Source organism: Microcebus murinus, chromosome 12, assembly GCF_040939455.1.
Source record: "Microcebus murinus isolate Inina chromosome 12, M.murinus_Inina_mat1.0, whole genome shotgun sequence".
Classification (NCBI taxonomy): Eukaryota; Metazoa; Chordata; class Mammalia; order Primates; family Cheirogaleidae; genus Microcebus; species Microcebus murinus.
The window spans coordinates 29,870,982-29,890,462 of NC_134115.1; the positions used below are offsets into that span (position 1 = coordinate 29,870,982).

The 19,481-nt window shown below is 40.5% G+C and overlaps 2 protein-coding genes across 6 annotated transcripts in view; both read left to right on the forward strand.

Annotated features, from left to right (window-relative positions):
• Positions 1-19,481, forward strand: part of DOCK8 (dedicator of cytokinesis 8) — a 205,680-nt gene that overhangs the window by 67,324 nt on the left and 118,875 nt on the right. For all 5 annotated transcript variants that reach the window (XM_020289294.2, XM_020289291.2, XM_020289296.2 and 2 more), the window contains 3 exons: positions 3,885-4,008; positions 9,910-10,122; positions 15,341-15,426. In XM_020289294.2, coding sequence (XP_020144883.1) covers positions 3,885-4,008; positions 9,910-10,122; positions 15,341-15,426 — 423 coding nt within the window. The remainder of the gene's footprint in view (positions 1-3,884; positions 4,009-9,909; positions 10,123-15,340; positions 15,427-19,481) is intronic.
• LOC105855890 (target of rapamycin complex 2 subunit MAPKAP1-like) lies at positions 452-3,875 on the forward strand. Its single transcript, XM_076008651.1, is given in 1 exon segment — positions 452-3,875. A coding segment is annotated over 1 exon segment (684 nt). The 5' UTR covers positions 452-558; the 3' UTR covers positions 1,243-3,875.

The following is a 19,481-nucleotide window of genomic DNA, read 5'->3' on the forward strand; positions in this document are numbered from 1 at the left end:
AGCACACATATACACATTGCTGCCTAAATGTACATTAGTGAGGATAACTTTTAAGAAATTAGCAGGCTTGGGTTCCGGGTCGTAGCGCGCTCGGGGCAACAGGGCTGCTGCTGGGCGGGCCGGCAGCGGCGAGCAGCAGGGGCATGAGGGTGAACCCGGGAAGCGGAAGCTGAGCAGGCCTGGAGGAACGCCGGTCCCCTGGATCCCAAGAGTGCAGAGCTCGGGGCAGGGGCCGGGAGGCGTGGGGGAGCCGGGCCCTCCCCTCAGGAACGTGTCCCGGGGCCGACCCGGCCCGTAGTGTGGAAGCAGCTTCAGTTTACACACCTGCAAGATTCTGGAGCCTATGGGGCATGCTGGTAGCCCCTTTCCTGTTCATCTGTGTGCTCATACCTGCTTTCAGCTAATTCTGTGCTTGGAACATTCTCTTCCCACAGTCTGCAGCCCTGAATGCTTATGGAATTTGAAGTATTTCACAGTAACCTTCACATGGTAGGTGAGCTCGTGAAACAATATGAAGAGGAGAAAATAGCCTTTTAAGGAAATTGGCCCACAGAAAGGATGGCCTTCTTGGACAATCCAACTATCATTCTAGCTCATATTCGACAGTCACATGTGACCAGTGATGACACGGGAATGTGTGAGATGGTTCTCATTGATCATGATGTTGACCTAGAGAAGATTCATCCTCCTTCAATGCCTGGAGACAGTGGGTCAGAAATTCAGGGAAGCAATGGTGAGACTCAGGGCTATATATATGCCCAGTCAGTCGATATTACCTCAAGTTGGGACTTTGGTATTAGAAGACGCTCAAACACAGCTCAAAGATTAGAGTGACTCTGAAAAGAGAGACAAAACCAGATCAAATGCAAAAATATTCAGTGGAAAGAAAGAAATTCTAAGCAATCAGCCCAGGAGTTAAAGTCACTGTTTGAAAAAAAGTCCCTCAAAGAGAAGCCTCCAAGTTCTGGAAAGCAGTCAATATTATCTGTACGTCTGGAGCAGTGCCCTCTGCAGTTGAATAACCTCTTTAATGAGTATTCCAAATTTGATGGCAAGGGTCATGTCGGTACAACAGCAACCAAGAAGATCGATGTCTACCTCCCCCTGCACTCAAGCCAGGACAGACTGCTGCCAATGACCTTGGTGACAATGGCCAGTGCCAGGGTGCAAGACCTGATTGGGCTCATCTGTTGGCAGTATACAAGTGAAGGATGGGAGCCGAAACTCAAACTTTGGAGATGATGTTAGACAAAAGGCAAATCTGAGCAATTATCTATTCAAAAGGGGTTGTAATGCAGTGGAGACAACTCCCAAATCAACAATGCATTTGGCCAAGGAATGGCTAATGAACAATGCAGTATTAGTTCAAGAAGTTTTGCAAGGGAGAGGTGAGCCGAGAACCAACTGAGAGCAATCATCAAGCCAATTCTCTTACAACTACGTGAGAAGTTGCCTAAGAACTCAACCATTCTACAATTGTTCATTATTTGAAGCATATTGGAAAGGTGAAAAACCTCTATAAGGGAGTGCCTCATGAGCTGACTGAAAATTTAAAAAATTGTCATTTTGAAGTGTCTTCTCTTATTGTACACAAGAACAAGGGATCATTTCTCGATCAGATTGTGACATTTCACAAAAAGTAGATTTTGTACGACAACCGGCGACGACCAGCTCAGTGGTTGGACAGAGAAGAAGCTCCAAAGCACGTCCCAAAGCCAAACTTGCACCTAAAAAAAGGTCATGGTCACTATTTGGTGGTCTGCTGCCAGTCTGATCTACTACAACTTTCTGGATTCCGGTGAAACCATTACATCTGAGAAGGATGCTCAGCTAACCGATGAGATACACCGAAAACTGCAACACCTGCAGCCAGCATTGGTAAACAGAAAGGGCCCAATTCTTCTCCACGACAATGCCTGACTGCCTGTTGCACAACCAACACTCCAAAAGTTGAACGAATTGGGCTATGGAGTTTTGCCACATCTACCATATTCACCTGACCTCTCGCCAACCAACTACCACTTCTTCAAGCATCTCGACAACTTTTTGTGGGCAAAACACTTCCACAACCAGCAAGATGCAGAAAATGCTTTCCAAGAGTTTGTTGAATCCTGAAGCATGGCTTCTTTTGCTACAGGAATAAGCAAACATTTCTTGCTGGCAAAAATGCGTTGATTGTAATGGCTCCTATTTTGATTAATAAAGATGTGTTTGAGCTTAGTTATAAAAAAAAAAAAAAGAAAGAAAGAAATTAGCAGGCTTATAAAATCCCAGGTAAGGATTTCTTTCAAAGAACTCTGTTAATAGAAAATAAATCTTACAAAATAATTTTGCTAATATATATTGCTACTTGTTTTTACTGCTACCATTGCACACTTAGAGCAACTGGAACCAAAATAATGTTCGTAAATAGTTTAAATAGTTATTACTTCTGAGGACTTGTTTAAAAGAGTCTCCAAAATACTTTTGGTTCATTGATGTTTATGAACCATATAGTTTATATTTTAATTTTTGTTTTGCTGGTGTTTAGGAATCCCAAACCAGAAATTATTCTGGATATTTTTCTCAAAATCCTTTTTAAATATTTAGTCTCATTTCCTTATTCAGAGTATACTTTTTTCATTTACTTATTTTTTTCATTTCCCCAATTTGGCCTGCTTTTTGGCCAGGCCTGCCAATACAGGTTTGGGTCAGGGCAATTCAGATGGCCAGGAGACACTGTGGATGGCCAGTGACAGTCTACTTCTACTTGAATTAGTCACTGAGCTGATCGTGTTTCTTTTCTAGGTGGTTTCTTGTCTCCTTTTGCTCAAAACAAATTGCTTATCTTCAGAGCATGGTAAAATCCGGGGAGAGAGTCTTGTTCTCCCTATGGTTGACCCTGGGACATCTCATTCTTTCTTTAGTTAATTTTAATTTAAGCAATTACCAAACACCTGCTCTGTGGGTGCCACTCCCTCCCTCTGACACCCCTTCCTTCCAAGGAGTTATATACCCTGTATTGATTGGATCATTGCTAGTCACTCTCCTACATTTCCTGCTTTATCTGTCTGGCATTCGATCTGCCCAATACATACTGCCCTCACTTTATATCCCTTTACCCGCTTGCCCAGAGGTTTTTCTAACAGTCCGGGAAATCAAACAAAATGGTGCATGTTTGTGCATTTGACCCTGCGACATGTTTTCCAAGAAGCCTTTGAGTCATAAAAATGGGGAATAAACACACTGGTTTCTCTACTCATCGCTTGAATATCTGTTGCCTTTCTCATGCCGGTCTCACTTCTGCAGTGACAGTGCTAGACGTTCTATTTTAAACCCTTTCCATAGCTACACATTTTTTAAACACAATTTTAATGGAGTCCGTAGAGTGGAGATTTCTAATGTTAGCAAAGACTTTCAGTAGATAAATCATTTATTTCTATTTTTTCTTAAGCATGTCTTGCCTTTGTCATTCATTATAAAGAACATTAATGTGGAGATTAAATGGTTTTCTCTATTTTTATCATCAAACGATCTCTATTTGCTGCTTCTGCACATTGCTAGATTTATTCCAGCCTCTTGCATACACTAGGGTCATAGTTTAGCTTCAGCTTGGAGCCAAATGCCCCACAGCTGAAATGACCGCACCTCTGAAGTGGCATTTTCCCAGGCCATTCCTGCCTTTAATAAGGAGCCAGCCAGGAGGCAAGTTTGTATCTCATTACAACAGAGCCTTGTATTAGGCCTGGTGCTTAATTAGATGTGAGGAATTACAATTGGTCCTCTCTTTGAAAGCTCTCTCAACACCATGTCTGCACTTAAGCCATTACTTTTATTTTAATCTAATGGTTTTGCCTCTCTCTCTCTCTTTCTGTCTTCCAATTAAATAATATCAACAATAAAAGAAACCAAGGAAGTTCGGAGATTTGCAGCTTTAAAAAGACTGGATCTCGAAAAGATTTTCACAAGACGCTGCAGAAACAGACTTTTGAGTCAGAAACCTTGGAGTGCAATGAACCCACCGCTCAGGTATTTCCCATCAACCAACATGGTTACTGGGTTACTGCGCTGTTCTGCCCAGGGCATGCTGTCGGCTTGTAAAACCAGAATAAAGGTTAGACTCACAGAATGTTTGAATAAGAGAAACTGTACCATCTGAGTCACTGTTATTTTTTTTCCAAATCTGTTTGTAGGTACAGAAATTGGTGTTCAAACAAAAACCAAGAAGTTCAGTGATTAAAATAGATAAAAGTGGAAGGGCTCTAACTGGGGGAGGGGGACACCTGGGGCCCATCCCTAGAACAGTTCCTGCAGAGACTCAGGGGTGCCCCTAGGCAGACTGCATGGTGACTCAAAGCTCCACACTGAGGCCAGGCTGCCTTCATTCTCCTCCTGATTCTACATACTAACCCTAAAACCTCAGGCAGGGTAATTTAACTCTGCCCCTGGAAAACAAGGTTGATAATACTAACCAGTTTATGAGACTATTTGAGTATTAAGTGAGTTAATATGTGTAAAGATTTAGAACAATGCCAACTGCACTTAGTGCCCAGGAAATGCTGGTCACTGTTATTGTTGTTGTCATTAGTTATTATTATAAAATAGTTACAGTTTAAAAGTCAGGTTGAGGCCGGGCGCGGTGGCTCAAGCCTGTAATCCTAGCACTCTGGGAGGCCGAGGCGGGCAGATTGCTCGAGGTCAGGAGTTCGAAACCAGCCTGAGCAAGAGCAAGACCCCGTCTCTACTATAAATAGAAAGAAATTAATTGGCCAATTAATATATATATATATATATATATATATATATATATATATATATATATATATATATTAGCCGGGCATGGTGGTGCATGCCTATAGTCCCAGCTACTCGGGAGGCTGAGGCAGTAAGATCGCTTGAGCCCAGGAGTTTGAGGTTGCTGTGAGCTAGGCTGACGCCAGGGCACTCACTCTAGCCTGGGCAACAAGCGAGACTCTGTCTCAAAAAAAAAAAAAGTCGGGTTGAAGTATATGTATTGTGAAATGAACTTTTAACTTGTAACTAATTTTTTTAATGCCCATTTGGCAATAGCTTTGGGATTCATGTAAAGAACTCCAGAAAATACTCTAACAAACTAGGAGACACAAAAGAAAACAAGCATTCATTTGCATAAAATAGCAAAAAAGAACAACAGCCAAATAAATTTCATGTCCCCAAAAGTTAAGCTCTCTACACCCATATTCGCAGCAGCATTATTTACAATAGCCAAAAGGTGGAAGCAACCCAAGCGTCCATCCGTGAACAAATGGATAAACAAATGTGGTTGTCAGGGGATGGGGGAGGGGAGGCAGGAATGGGGAGTTGTTGTTTAATGGGTATAGAGTTTCAGCTTTGCAGGAGAAAAAAAATTATGGAGTGTGCAGTGGTGATGGTTGTCCTACAATGTGAATGTACTTAACACTCCTGAACTGTACACTTAAAATTATTAAGGCGGTAAATTTTATGTTATGTATGTTTTGCTACAGTAAGTTTTTAAAAGCCAGTGCTCTAGTCCAATCTGCCCATTTTATAGATGAGAAAAAACCAAGAAGAAAAAATTTGTGCAAGTTTGCACGGAACGTCTTGTAAAGTTTTCGACATTCATGTGTCCTCATAACATATGCATCTCACCATGCTCAATATAATTAGGGGCTTTAAAATAATATTTATTTTTCAAACAATATGGTCCCTAAAGCCAAGCCAACTACTTAATATGAGCTCCACAGAGGAGCCAGCCATCAATTCCAGTGCTGAATATGACAGGCATACTAAGGGATGGCATAACTGTATGCTCTACTCCATAGAAAATGTAAGGGATTTTTCATTGTTAATTTTGACTAAATTCAGTTTTTGCACTACATAATGACCAACTATTAAATTGTGCTTTGTATTAGCTAGACAGAAGCCACACTAAGTATTTCAACAGAAGAAATTTAACACAGGAAATTGATTATACAGGTTTTGGAGGACTAAGAAAACCAAAAGGGAAAAGTGGAGGTCATACTGAAATCATAACTACAGGAAATAGCACACCACCCTGGGGCTGGGATCTAGGGCAGTGGTTCTCAAACTTGAGCTTCAGCAGAATCCCCTGGTGGGGTGGGGTGGGAGTTGCTTGTTCAAACATAGGTTGCTGGGGGCACCCTGCCAGAATTTCTGATTCAGCAGGTCTGGAGTAGGGCCTGCTAATTTGGAATTAGCATTTCCCAAATGATGATGATGATGCTGGTCCCCGGACCACACTTTGAGGACCACAGGTCTAGGGGAATAGTTTAGAGTTATTAGAACCTAGAAGTTATTAGAACCTAGAAGGAGCCTCAGAGCAAGAATTCAAATCTCTGAGAAGGGAGCACTGCCCAGCTGGTGGTATCTCAGCATCTCAGAGGAAAGACCTCATGGAGACTGGACTCAGACCTCCTAGGAGGAGAGATTGCCCAGCTGATGCTGGTACCTTCAAGAAGGTAAGATGAGGATAGCTCTGGAAGTGCCAAAAGAACCTGAAGGGTAGAACCAAGATGAGAGGAACTGAAAGTCACTTCTCCCTCCTCCAAGCATCCAGCGTCCCTGTAGTGCTCCCTATTGACAAAGCCTACAGGAGCCACAGACAAAGCAGAAACACGGTCTGCTGAGTCCCACACCCAGCATCACAGAGCAGAGTATACAAGGGTGCATTTGGAGCTGAGAGACAATAGGTGAAGACCAGCACATACATAAACATGCTCTGTCCTACAACAGACTAACAGGGCACTTGACTAAGTCAATTGGATGGATTTAAGAGCCAAATTGACCATATGATCCAGCAATCCTGTTATTTGCAGCAATGTAGATGAGATTGGAGAATATTATGTTAAATGAAAAAAGCCAGACACAGAAAGATAAATATTGTATGTTCTTACTCATATATAGGAATGAAATAAGTTGATATCATAGATGTAGAGAGAATAGTGGTAACTAGAGGCTGGGAAAGATGGTATGGATATGGATGGTATGGATATAGCAGACACAAAGTTACAGCTAGATAGGAGGAATAAGTTCTAGTGTTCTATAGCAGCCTTCCCTAACCTTTTTGGCACCAGGGACCGGTTTCATGGGAGACAATTTTTCCACAGACTGGGGTGGAAGGGGAATGGTTCGGGGATGATTCAAGCCATCACATTTATTACATTTGCACCTGCTCCCCAGTGCTAGCGTCACTGCCTCAGTGCCACCTCCGATCATCAGGCATAGATGCTCATAACGAGCATGCAACCTAGATCCCTCGAGGGCACAGTTTATAGCAGTAGGGTTGGAGTTCTTATGAGAATCTAATGCTGCAGCTGATCTGACAGGAGGCGGAGCTTATGCGGTGATGTGAGTGATGGGAGCAGCTGTAAATACAGATGCAGCTTTGCTCACTTGCCCGCGGCTCACCTCCTGCTGTGCGGCCTGGTTCCTGACAGGCCACAGGCCAGTACCAGTCCTCGGCCCGGGGGTGGGGACCACAGTTCTATAGCACTGCAGGGGGGCTACAGTTATTAACAATAATTTGTTCTCTATTTTCAAATAACCAGAAGCAAAGATTTTGAACATTCCCAACACAAAGCAATGGTCATTGTTTGAGGTGACAGCTATGCTCATTACCTTGATTTGATCATTACACATTGTATACAGGCATTGAAATATCTCATTGTACCCAAAAAATATGTACAATTATTATGTATCAATTAAAAATTTCAAAAAGAGCCAAATTGTACCAAAGTTGTATGTCTTAATGTAGTAGAATAGCAATCATCATGGAGAGATGCTTGGACTATAAGACAGCCAGCAACATTTTCCATTCTACTCTCATTCTTGTATACATTCTTACTGAGTGGAACGGTGAGGCCGAATGCCTGAATTTATATAAGTCAAATACATATGTGCTATGACTCCATGGTAGACACATATTCGTAAAAATTAGGTCATATTGTACATAATATTATGTAAATATTGTGTAACTTCATTTTTCATATTAACAATATACTGTGATTATCTTTCTTTTCCAATGAATACATTTTTTTTTAATGGCTGCATAACTTTCCATTGTATTAAAGTTCCAAAACCTCTTAATGCCTCCTCTTTTGTGGGGGCATTTAGTTGGTTTCTGTTATTTTGCTATTACAAATAGTGTCTTGGAGATGCTCTTGTCCTCGCATCCTTGCACACTTGTCCAGTTAGACCCTTAGGATAAATTCTTAGAAGTGAAATTTCTCCATTAAAGGATATGAGCATTTTTAGGACTTTTGACACATACATAGCTTGACATCCTTTTAAATAAACTTGGGATATTAAACTCATTTTCTCCAAACTTTTATTAATTCTAAGACAAACAAAAGTATTACTAATTAGCTCTTCTGGGGACACTGTCTAGGTATGGAAGCTATTTTTTTCTTCATCTGTTTCCTTCTCAGACACCACCTGAGATATTGCAGGAACCAGGAGCTCTCAGAACAGTCCTTTGAGCTGGTTTAGGGGCCCTCAGAACGTCCAGTGCTTGACATACTGTGGTAGGCTTTCCTACAATATAGCCTCTAACAAAACTAGGCTGTCCCCAACCCCTGGTGATGGAGTTGTTTACCTTTATACCAAGAAGGTTGGAAAAGCACTAAAATCTGCATCCGGCGTGTCTGCAGGCAGGCTCTGAGGGGTTCGTGCTATGAGACCAAAAGTTCATATGAGGTTGTCTAAAACAAAACAAAAAATGTCAGCAGGGCCTATGGTGGTTCCATGTGTGCTAAATGTGTTCGTGACAGGATCAAGCATGTTTTCATTATTGAGGAGCAGAAAATCATTGAGAACCTATTGAAAGGCATAAGCAGAGTCAGAAAGCTAAGTTAAAAAATGAAAAATGTGATAAAATGAAAAATGATGAAAATGAGAAGGCTTACAATATTACTAATTAAAGTGTTAATATTGATTATTGCTAGTCTGGGTAATATCATCTAGTGGAGTAGCAGTTTTATGAGGTAGGCTAGATGCCACAAAAAACATATATAGGATGGAGAAATTGTCCAGTAGTATGTCCATTTGGTAGAACTTTGAGAATAACATTTTACCATAAATTTTGTAGATGTTTATCATTGATCTAGCTACAGTCTTACAACATATAGTTGTTTACAGTTATTTATGCCTTGCTGGGTCTTCGGTTAGGCAAGTAGCCCTCAGTTACCAAGACATTTCTAATGGAGTAAAGCATCCACCCTGTCACTAATTTAAGATTGCTTTTCTCAAACACACTAAGACAAGCACAACTAAAAGCAGATACTGCTTCAATACCAAATGCTTTTCCTTTTCCTTTTTTTTTTTTTTTTTTTTTTGGTGCTTATTCCTATTACTACTACTAAAGTCCTGTAGAAAAGAGTTCCCCGCTCCCACAACTTTGTCTTTGGAAACCTAACATTCAGCTTTGGAGTTTATAGAAAGTTGGGTTTGGAAGGCCTCACAGGTCACTTTATTTTCCACTTTCAAATCCAGGCTCTGGCGTGGAGACTAAGAAGGGGGTCTCCTTATTCCCCAGTGCAGCCTCCTTTTCCTCCCACCTTCGTCCAGCTCTGTTCCGCTTGAGCGTGAGACCCGAGTGTGGTTCATGAAGTGACTTGGCTCCCTCCCTCCAGGAAGGAACGCGCCAACAGCTAAGAGGAACACAGTGCTATTTCCAAACCTCTCCCCGGGACTGGTTTATGGACATCTGACGAGTGACTGCCCGCTTCCAGCTGGGAAGGAGACATGCGATTCTAGGACAGTCCGGCCAGGAAGATACGACGTCACTCTCGTCAAATCCCCAGTCTGTTCAGAAAACTTAAGGCCTGAGATTGTGTAGCCCCAGACTGTAGCAGTCTTGAGACATCCCAGATTCTTTTGTCCTCGTCTTAGCCCCACTGTTTTCTCTCCCAGGCAGGGCCCCGCCGCTTGAAGGTGCTGTGCCATGTGTCTGGGAAAGGCCCCCTCACCGCCTGTGGCTTTGACCTCCGCAGCCTGCAGCCTGACCCGCGGCTGGAAAACCTCCTGCAGCACGTGAGTGCCGAGGACTTTGAGAAGCAGAATGAGGAGGCCCGGAGGACCAATCGGCAGGCCGAGCTCTTTGCCCTGTACCCATCTGTGGACGAGGTGGGTCCCACTGTCCCCATCCTGGAGAATTTCAGTGGAGACACGGAAAGTCGTGAGGAAGATTTTATTGTTCGTTATTGCTGTGTAGCAGTCCTCGATGTCAGGATGCTTAATTGTATGTTTTTTGTGATTGTGTTTTTCACTAAGGCTAGCCTGGGTCGTAGCAGAGCCAATTATTATTGATCCTCAGACAGATGGGATTCTGATAATAATAACTAGGATTTTCGTGGCACTTTACAAAACAGGTTCACTGGTATTATCTCACTGGATCCTCACAGCATTTCAAGGGTCTACTTGCAACTAATCCATCAAGACATATATTCCTTAAACCTTGATGTTCTTTACTGCTTTGCTATTTTTTAATGGTCTCTGTGAGCAACTAGAGATACCTGCTTTGAAAACAGTTTCAGGCTAAAATAATCACAACCATCTCCCAGCGTGCATGACTTTGAGATCTTGATTGGCCACTTCTTTATTTACTGGAGCTGACCCAGAACAACTTGATAAGTTACACTTTGCCTGCAGATGGAATAAGGAATGATCATTATTCAAGCCTTATGTCTGTTTAGGCACCTCATATTTTATGTGAGGCTCTCAGTTTTCCCTTCTGCATGTCAGGTTATCTATACATCTGAGTTTTGCCACAACAGGTTACCACTATATCTCTGCTGTCCAATTGTATTAAAACTTCTGTTGTAAGAAATAAGATGTGAGGAAACTTTGCATAAAAGATATGCCATCCATCCATGCCTCTAAATATTTGAAACTTGGTCCCTAGTTTAAGCAAAACCATCAGAGAACCTCGTTCTCACCTCTTATAAAGCCCCACCCCTGTGAATTGTGCTTGCTGACCTGCCCTTGGGTGAGCTTACCACTGGTCAGCAAAGAGGATGATAAAGGAAGCAGAAGTCATGAGATATGATATGTCCACCATGGAAATACTGCTGTGGACATTGACCTATTCATCATCCAGCTCCTCCATCAATGAGGATCTAAAGGGAAATTATCCCCAAGTCTTCAGAAGAGAATTATGCTTCCATTGAGGATGACATGCACACTTAGAGATTGTGCCCATTTTGTAACTGACTCTCCTAAATTCTTAGAGTAAATTTCTGTTCACCTCGGCCAAATGTGGCAGCTTACTGATTGGTGTCCTGAATTTATTCCAACTATTTTTCTCTTTATTTATTCTTATTTTCTTACCACCTTCCTTTTCTCATCTATTTTATTTGCAGTTCTGTCAGCAGTGTTAAATCCTCTTCTGAATGAAACAGATTAAAAATAAATTAATATGTGGAATCCAAAACAGTGAATGTCACAGAAACAGAGTAGAAAGGTGGTTACCAGAGGCTGTGGGAGGTAAGGGAAATGGTGATCAAAGGGTACAAAGTCTCAGTTAGACTGGAGAAACAAGTTTTAGTGATCTATTGTACTACATGGTGACCACAGTTAGTAATAATGTATATATTAAAAGGGCTAAAAGATGGCCGGGCACGGTGGCTCATGCCTGTAATCCTAGCACTCTGGGAGGCCGAGGCCAGTGGATTGGTCAAGGTCAGGAGTTCGAAACCAGCCTGAGCAAGAGCGAGACCCCATCTCTACTATAAATACAAAGAAATTAATTGGCCGACTAATATATATAGAAAAAATTAGCCGGGCATGGTGGCGCATGCCTGTAGTCCCAGCTACTCGGGAGGCTGAGGCAGAAGGATTGCTTGAGCCCAGGAGTTTGAAGTTGCTGTGAGCCAGGCTGACGCCACAGTACTCACTCTAGCCTAGGCAACAAAGTGAGACTCTGTCTCAAAAAAATAAAAAAAAATAAAAGGGCGAAAAGAATAGATTATCAATATTCTCACCACACATAAAAAAAGATAAGTTGGTAAAATGATGGATATATTGATTAGCTTAATTTATTTTTCTATAATATATACATGAATCAAAACATCACATTATACCCCATAAATATATATAATTATTTGTCAATTTAAAAGAATAAATTTTAAAAATAAATGAATATGAATAATGTGGGCAATATTATCATCTCCATTCATCAGATTAGAAAATAAGAATCAGAGAGGTTAAACAACTTGTTCAAGATTCAACGGATAAATTATAAAATTGGGGATGCTTACCCATAAACTCCAAATTTTATGTTTGCTTGTTTATGTATCTACATATCTACCTCATATATTAGTATATGTAAATGAAATCCAAAGATGATCTTTTAAAAATCACATGTTATAACATCTCAGTTTGTATCTGCAACATGAAAACTGTTTACCAGATTTGTCAAGAAATATTAAATCTGATGATTTGACCTTCACTTGTCTTCCTCTTCCTCCCAATTCCGTGATGGAGATGCTGACATGTACTAAAGGGACCCGAAGTGGATGCCAGAAAAGAGAAAACAATTAAAAGATGAGGAGAATATGTCCAGGGAGACATTAGCTTGTCAAAGTCTCCCTGGTGGCATTAGATGGGAAGATGTCCCATCTGAATTGATTATGAGAATGAAACATAGACTGTTTTTTGCAGAAATTTTGTTCTGTGGTCTTTGAAACAATGCAGAAACTCAGTTGGGACTAAAAGACTCTAGCAGAAGTCCTAATGGGATCAGCTTTTATTGGTAAGGAGGAGTGCTTTGTAATTGGCATGCTAGTTATTTGTAAACTGGTATATCTAAAATGCTTGAGGGCCTATATACCAGCCTTTTAATATTTTGAAGCTGTTCCCACAGAAATTGCATTCGTACTTATAATTTGTACTTTCAAAGTAAGTCCTATGGAAGAATGGTAAATTTACACCTTCTTGGAAATTATTATAAGATGCTGATTTTTATGACATATTAATCAGATTTTTTTTGTATTATCATTACTTGGTTTCCCAGTAAGGAAAGTGAGAAGTAAATTATTGTATCCAAATTATGGCTGAGTCTACAGGGGAGACAAAAGTGGGACTCAGCCACCAAGCTTCTGCTAGGCAAGTTCTTTGCTAGATTCACTCAGATTCTACAAAAGGCATCCTAAGTATTGATCCCTAAGAAAGATACTACTGTACTCCAAACCATAGCAGAGTTTCCTGAGGGCTCTTGGTTACAAGTGACAGAACTCAACTAAAAACCAATTAAGAAAAAAAAGGGGAGGGCACTTATTGGCTCACATAATGAAATCACATGTATGCAAATAAAGAGTTAGCTCCAAGATCCCGTGTGTCAATAGATGGAAGAATATCATCTCTCGTGCTTTCTCTCTCATTATCTCTTTTATTCCCTTCATTTATGTATATTTCTCAGAATGATAAAACAATAGGTATTCACTAAAGCTTCACATTTGCACCTTCTGCTTCTTTGGAAATGAGTTCATATTTAAGATAGCTGTAAATGCTCAAGAAATTCACATAGATGAGAAGAGACTTAGGAAATACATCATCCAAATGTCATACGTGGACCTCATTCAGATTCTGACTTAGCAAACTAACTGTAAAAAACCTTAAGACAGTTGAGGATATTTGAAACTGATACAATTATTTAGTGACAATAAGAAATTATTGTTCATTTTTTAGGAGTTTTAATGGTATTGTTGTGTGTTTTTAAAAGTCTTTATCTTTTAGAGAAAAGTACTGAAATATTTACACGTGAAATTATATGGTGTCTGCGAACTTGCTTCTAAATAATCCAGCATTGTGTGGGGGAAGATAGTAAGTAGGAATACATCTGAAACCAGGCTTCCCATGAGTTGAAATTATTGAAGCTAGGTGATGAATAAATGATAGTTCATTGTATCATTCTCTCTACTTTTGTATATGTTTAGAATTTTCCAAATGAAAAGTTTTTTAAGAAATGATCCCACGGCAGGTATGGTAGCTCACCTCTATAATCCCAGCACTTTAAGAGGTGAGGGCAGAGGATCACATGAGGCCAGGAGTTCAAGGTCAGCTTGGGCAACATTTTGAGACCCTACCTCTACAAAAAAAAATTAAAATTAAAAAATTAGCTGGGCATGGTGGCACGCCTGTAGTCCCAGCCATTCCGGAGGCTGAGGCAGGAAGATCACCTGTGCCCAGGAGGTTGAGGTTACAGTGAACTATGACTCACATGCCACAGCACTTCAGCCTGGGCAACAGAATGAGACCGTATCTCTAAAACAAAACAAAACAAAACAAAAAATGGATTCCAAAGATTAGAATCCAAACCAAAGGTAGGAAAGGAAAAGAGAGATTAGAGTAGTGATGAGTTTAGCATTCCACCAAACTGGGTACAGGTTTACCAGGAAGGTGACTTTACTGCTATTTGTAAAAATGTTATGGTTGCTTTGGGGTATTTGGTGGGAAGCTCCATTTATAGCCAGGAAAAGACAATTAGAAACGACTCTGTTTGGATCTTTGTGAGCAGCAGACCGCTCATGTGTTTGGATAACCTACTGCAAGAGTGGGAATTAAAGTTTTCAAGCATTTGCACTGTTTAATTTCACAAACGTGAATGTAATTAAGATTCAGTGAAATTCAGATTTAAATGCTAAAATTTCAGTAAGGATTTATTTCTCTGTAAGTCTTTAGCCCCTATGTGATGAAATAAATAGGTATAGCTCTTAATTTGTCATTACTAAGCTTTCCCATAGCTAGAACTTTTGCAGGTTCTACCTACATGTCTGTATAGAACCTGTAAATTCACTTTTCAATCTCTATTATCTATTTAAGAAAACAGTGAGCTGGGAAAGAGAATCTGTTACAGCATTAATGGTTTACAGCCTAAAGTGAACCATGCTGACTCAGATCTCAAGTCTGAAACTCACCTATTTACTAGTAAACTCCTTGGCAGGAGAAATATTCTGACTAAATGTATTTAAAACAGGCAAAAAAAAAAAAATGAGTACAAAAACAACAACAGAAAAAAAAACAATAGGTATAAGATTTTGCAATGCCATCTGGTGGATGTTACTAAGCCATGTCCATTTTCACATTTCCTTCCTCCTTCAGTCTCTTTGTCTTAAATGCTTGATTTTCTGAAAGGAGAAAATGTTTGCTGTAAATGCTGGCTTAGAAGGTTGGGGGTTGGATGGCGAACTCTTGTGAAAGGCAGAGTGTTATTCTGCTATTAGAAATAAAACAAATGTAAGTTGATTTGAGCCATGGAGGGCAGCCTTCCCTTCCCCAGGTTAACTCCAAGTGGAGCTCCTCATGGAATTCACTAACGATTTCTTTGTAATGTGGCTAATAATAGGAGGATGCTGTGGAAATACGTCCGGTACCAGAATGTCCCAGGGAACATCTGGGCAACAGAATATTGATCAAGTTGCTGACACTGAAGTAAGTATCAGAAAATGTGTGATCACTACTTTTGAGATTTGTTTTGCCTTTTAGAGACAAACGGAGAGCTTGAATCGGGGAGGAGTTCCCAACACACTTTTCACAGTGGGCAGCTGTGGGGTAGTAGTGGAAAGAGCGGAGTTTGGGGTCTGTTTCTGGACGCTGTTCCTACCAAGCTTTGACAGTCATTCTTCCACAATAGGGAAGGCAAACACAAGTGTCTACCAAGGTCAGGCATGTAAGATAATTGAGTGAAATGGCCTATACTAAGGAAAAAGCACAGTAAAGTCAGTGGGTTGCAGGAGTCAACTCGTACTAACTCACAAAAGCTGATGGTGCACATCTCTTCCCAACTCCGCGTTCATTGAAGTCACATTGGTAACTTTAAATTGGCCACGGTGAAAGTATTTACAACACAGAAATCAGCAAATGCTACAGATGAGCACCCTTTGTCCCCCAGAGATTGTTTGTTAAACATTTACCAGCACACCATTGTCAAAATACAATGATCAATGCAATTGAAACCCAGTTCAGTGCAAGGGAGCAATAAGGAGTGGTGGGGACTGTAGCAAACTGTGTTAATGGGGACCCACTTCTAGCTACAGCCACTTGCCATCCAAGGAAACAAGCCCATTTTTATCAATTGTCTTATTTCTTTTTCTATTCAAGAGAAGCTGAAAATCCAGATTTTTTCAGCATAATTTTCTGACTCCCTAACTATCTTCTCATTTCCTTTTTATTTTTTTATCTATTGTTGATTTATTTATTTATTTTATTTCAGCATATTATGGGGGTACAGATTTTAAGGTTTCAATAAATGCCCATTTCCCCCCCTCCCCTCACAAGTCTGAGTCTCCAGCATGACCATCCCCCAGATGGTGCACATCTCACTCATTATATATGTATATACCCGCCCCCCTCCCCCCTGCCCAATACCCTATTACTGCAGTACCTATGTGACCACTTAGGTGCTGTTCAGTTAATACCAATTTGCTGGTGCTTGTTTTTCCATTCTTGGGAAACTTCACTTAACTCATTTCCTTTTTAAACACCACACAATTCACACAAAACGTGTCTGGAGTTCAATTTCATCTTGTGGGCCAATTTTTTGCCACATCTACTTTAAAGTAGTTGTCTCTAAACTTTGTGATTGTGTACTTTTATATTAAAAAAAACAAGTCACATGTCCTCTGTATACATGTATTAATTTTGTTTTGTGCTTGCATATTAAAATATTATCCACATTATATGTGGTATATGTATACCATGGAGTACTATTCAGCTCTAAGAAACAATGGTGATATAGCACATCTTATATTTTCCTGGTTAGAGCTGGAACCCATACTACTAAGTGAAGAATCCCAAGAATGGAAAAACAAACACCAGATATATTCTCCAGCAAACTGGTATTAACTGAGTAGCACCTAAGTGGTCACATAGGTACTACAGTAATAGGGTATAGGGCAGGTGGGAGGGGGGAGGGGGGCGGGTATATACATACATAATGAGTGAGATGTGCACCATCTGGGGGATGGTCATGATGGAGACTCAGACTTTTGGGGGGAGGGGGGGAAATGGGCATTTATTGAAACCTTAAAATCTGTACCCCCATAATATGCCGAAAATATATATATATTTTATCCACATTATAAAACATACATGAGAAATTTTAAAGGTGAGATAAATAAATCTAAAGATATCTAGCATTTTTTCCTGCCTTCCAGTGGAGTATCTTATGTACCCCCTCGTGTGTTCCCACACTTCTCTTCCTCTTTGCAGACTGCTACGTTAGAGAATTAGTTCTTCCACTTGGAGCCAAGAAACCATTTTGAAAATATTAAGGTTGTAAATACTCTGCCTAAGCAAAAGTACATAATCATAACATTTTTCCATCTGCTATTAAGAGAATGATCCATCTCTCAAAATCGATTCCTGGATCCCTTAAGCAGCACCTGGTTTACACTTAGGCATATGGATTCTAGATTCAATCCTGTGTCTGTCTCAGTTCTGGGGAACTTCCCTGGGATTTTGAGTTCTTACCTGTAAATGAAATTGTTAGACCAGCTGGTCTCAAAGTTCCTACCTACTATAAACTTCTGTGATTTTAACACATAGCCTCCCCCAAGTTCTTCTGCCTCCGAACACAAGCCAGCATGGCTGTTCACACAGATATGGGTACTGTTTTGATGTTGTAGCCCCATGCCCCAGCCAGTTCTATGCATGGGGGTATAAGGGCATTTGTCTTATACACAGAAATGAGCAGCCTATGAACCATCTCTGTATCAAGTAATGGGCACAGAAAGGCAAACTCTAACGCTTGCGAGCCAACCTGGAAGTGAGAGCTTCCTAGCCCATCAGGCCAGTGGTAGGACTGAGTGGAAGTGGCTGTTCCCCTCTTCATTGTTTGGGAAGTCTACGCTATTGTCTGAGGCACTCAGCCACCCCCACAGGATGTACAGTCAGGCTACTTTTAGATGCAGCAACTATGCCAGTTGGGATTGGAGGATGCTTGTCACCAAGCCTTCTAGACCTTTCCAACAAGTCAATGGCAGCTGTACTTACAGGTGGGAAAACATGGCCCACTAAGATAGAACATATGTTATTTTTAAAAAATTGAGTCACTTGGGTTTCTCTTAATGAAAATTGTCAAGTCCAGTTTCTAGTGATGTTTCCCCAACTGCCAAAGCAGAAATTAAGTAGAACGGATGTGTTTGCCCAGTGCACTTGGCCTGCTCAAGTGTCTTAAATAGTATCCGTACTAAAATACACCTGCAAGAGGAAATGGACCAATGAAAAGGCCCCAGGTATAACTACTTTGAGTAAACTGCATAAAAGAAAGGAAACAAATTCTTCTAGGTAAGCCTAGAATGTGAACGCGTGAATAGTAAAAATTTAAGAGTAATATTAATGGCAGATGTTTTCCCATTGACATTGATATGCAGAATTCTATTTATAGTACTCTAGGTTTTAGCAGCTAGGGAATTTTCTTTTAAGACATGGAGATTTTTAACTGTCTCTGTATTGCTTTTGAGAAATAAATAAAGCCTCAAGGATACAGAAAGAACTAGACTGGGGCCAGTTTTCCAAATGTTTATAGCAGTAAGAAAAAAACAGGATGGCAACAAAGTATTTTTCTGTTTTGTATTTTAAGTTGGGAAATCATTTAATGTAAGATTTAATACCATCTTATGCAAAGTAACCTCAGCTCTTAGTCTTTTCTGTGGTGAAACTTTAGCATGCATAAAATCTACCCAGAGAGTTTGTTTTAAATGCAGATTTTGGGAGACCCCCAATAATCATCACCCTTGAGAGCTTCTTATTCAGCAGGTATTGGGTGGTAACCAAGAATCCTGCATGTTCACAAATTCTTCCTGTGCTTCAGAATGCTGGTTTCTGCGGACTACACTTGGAGAAACACTTGTAGAAAAAGCCCAGGTCCTGTGATCAGAAATGGCTGGGCTCAAAACCTGACTGTGCTACTTCCTAACTTTGTGGCCTTTGACAAATTTCTTAATCTCTCTCAATGTCAATATTGTGTGAAATGAGGATAATACTGCCTTGTACTGTTGTGAAGAGTAAAGAGGTTGACTTGTGTAAAAGTACTATCACAGCCTAATTGTTAAATCTTTAATAAATGTCAATTCCTCTTTTCTTTCTCTGAACCACAGAGAACTTAACACTCAGTGCCTACGTAGGTATATTCCTGCAATATTCATACCCTTTGTGTATAGGGAGCAACCTGGCACAGGTTGACCATACCAGGCAATAGCTGGTGAAAGAAGGCACAGGGACTGCCCTGATTAATGTGCTGTTACCTAATAATAGGAAGAATCAACATGGAAATCCTCCACCTTGGGATTTTTGGTGCTAAAATGCACATAACATAAAATCTACCATCTTAATCATTTTTAATGTATATTTCAGTAGCATTAAATACATTCGCATTGTGCTGCAACCATCATAACTATCCATCTCCAGAAATTGTTTTCTTCTCAAACAGAAACTCCATAGCCATTAAACGCTAACTCCAGTACCCCCACTCCCCAGCCCCTGTC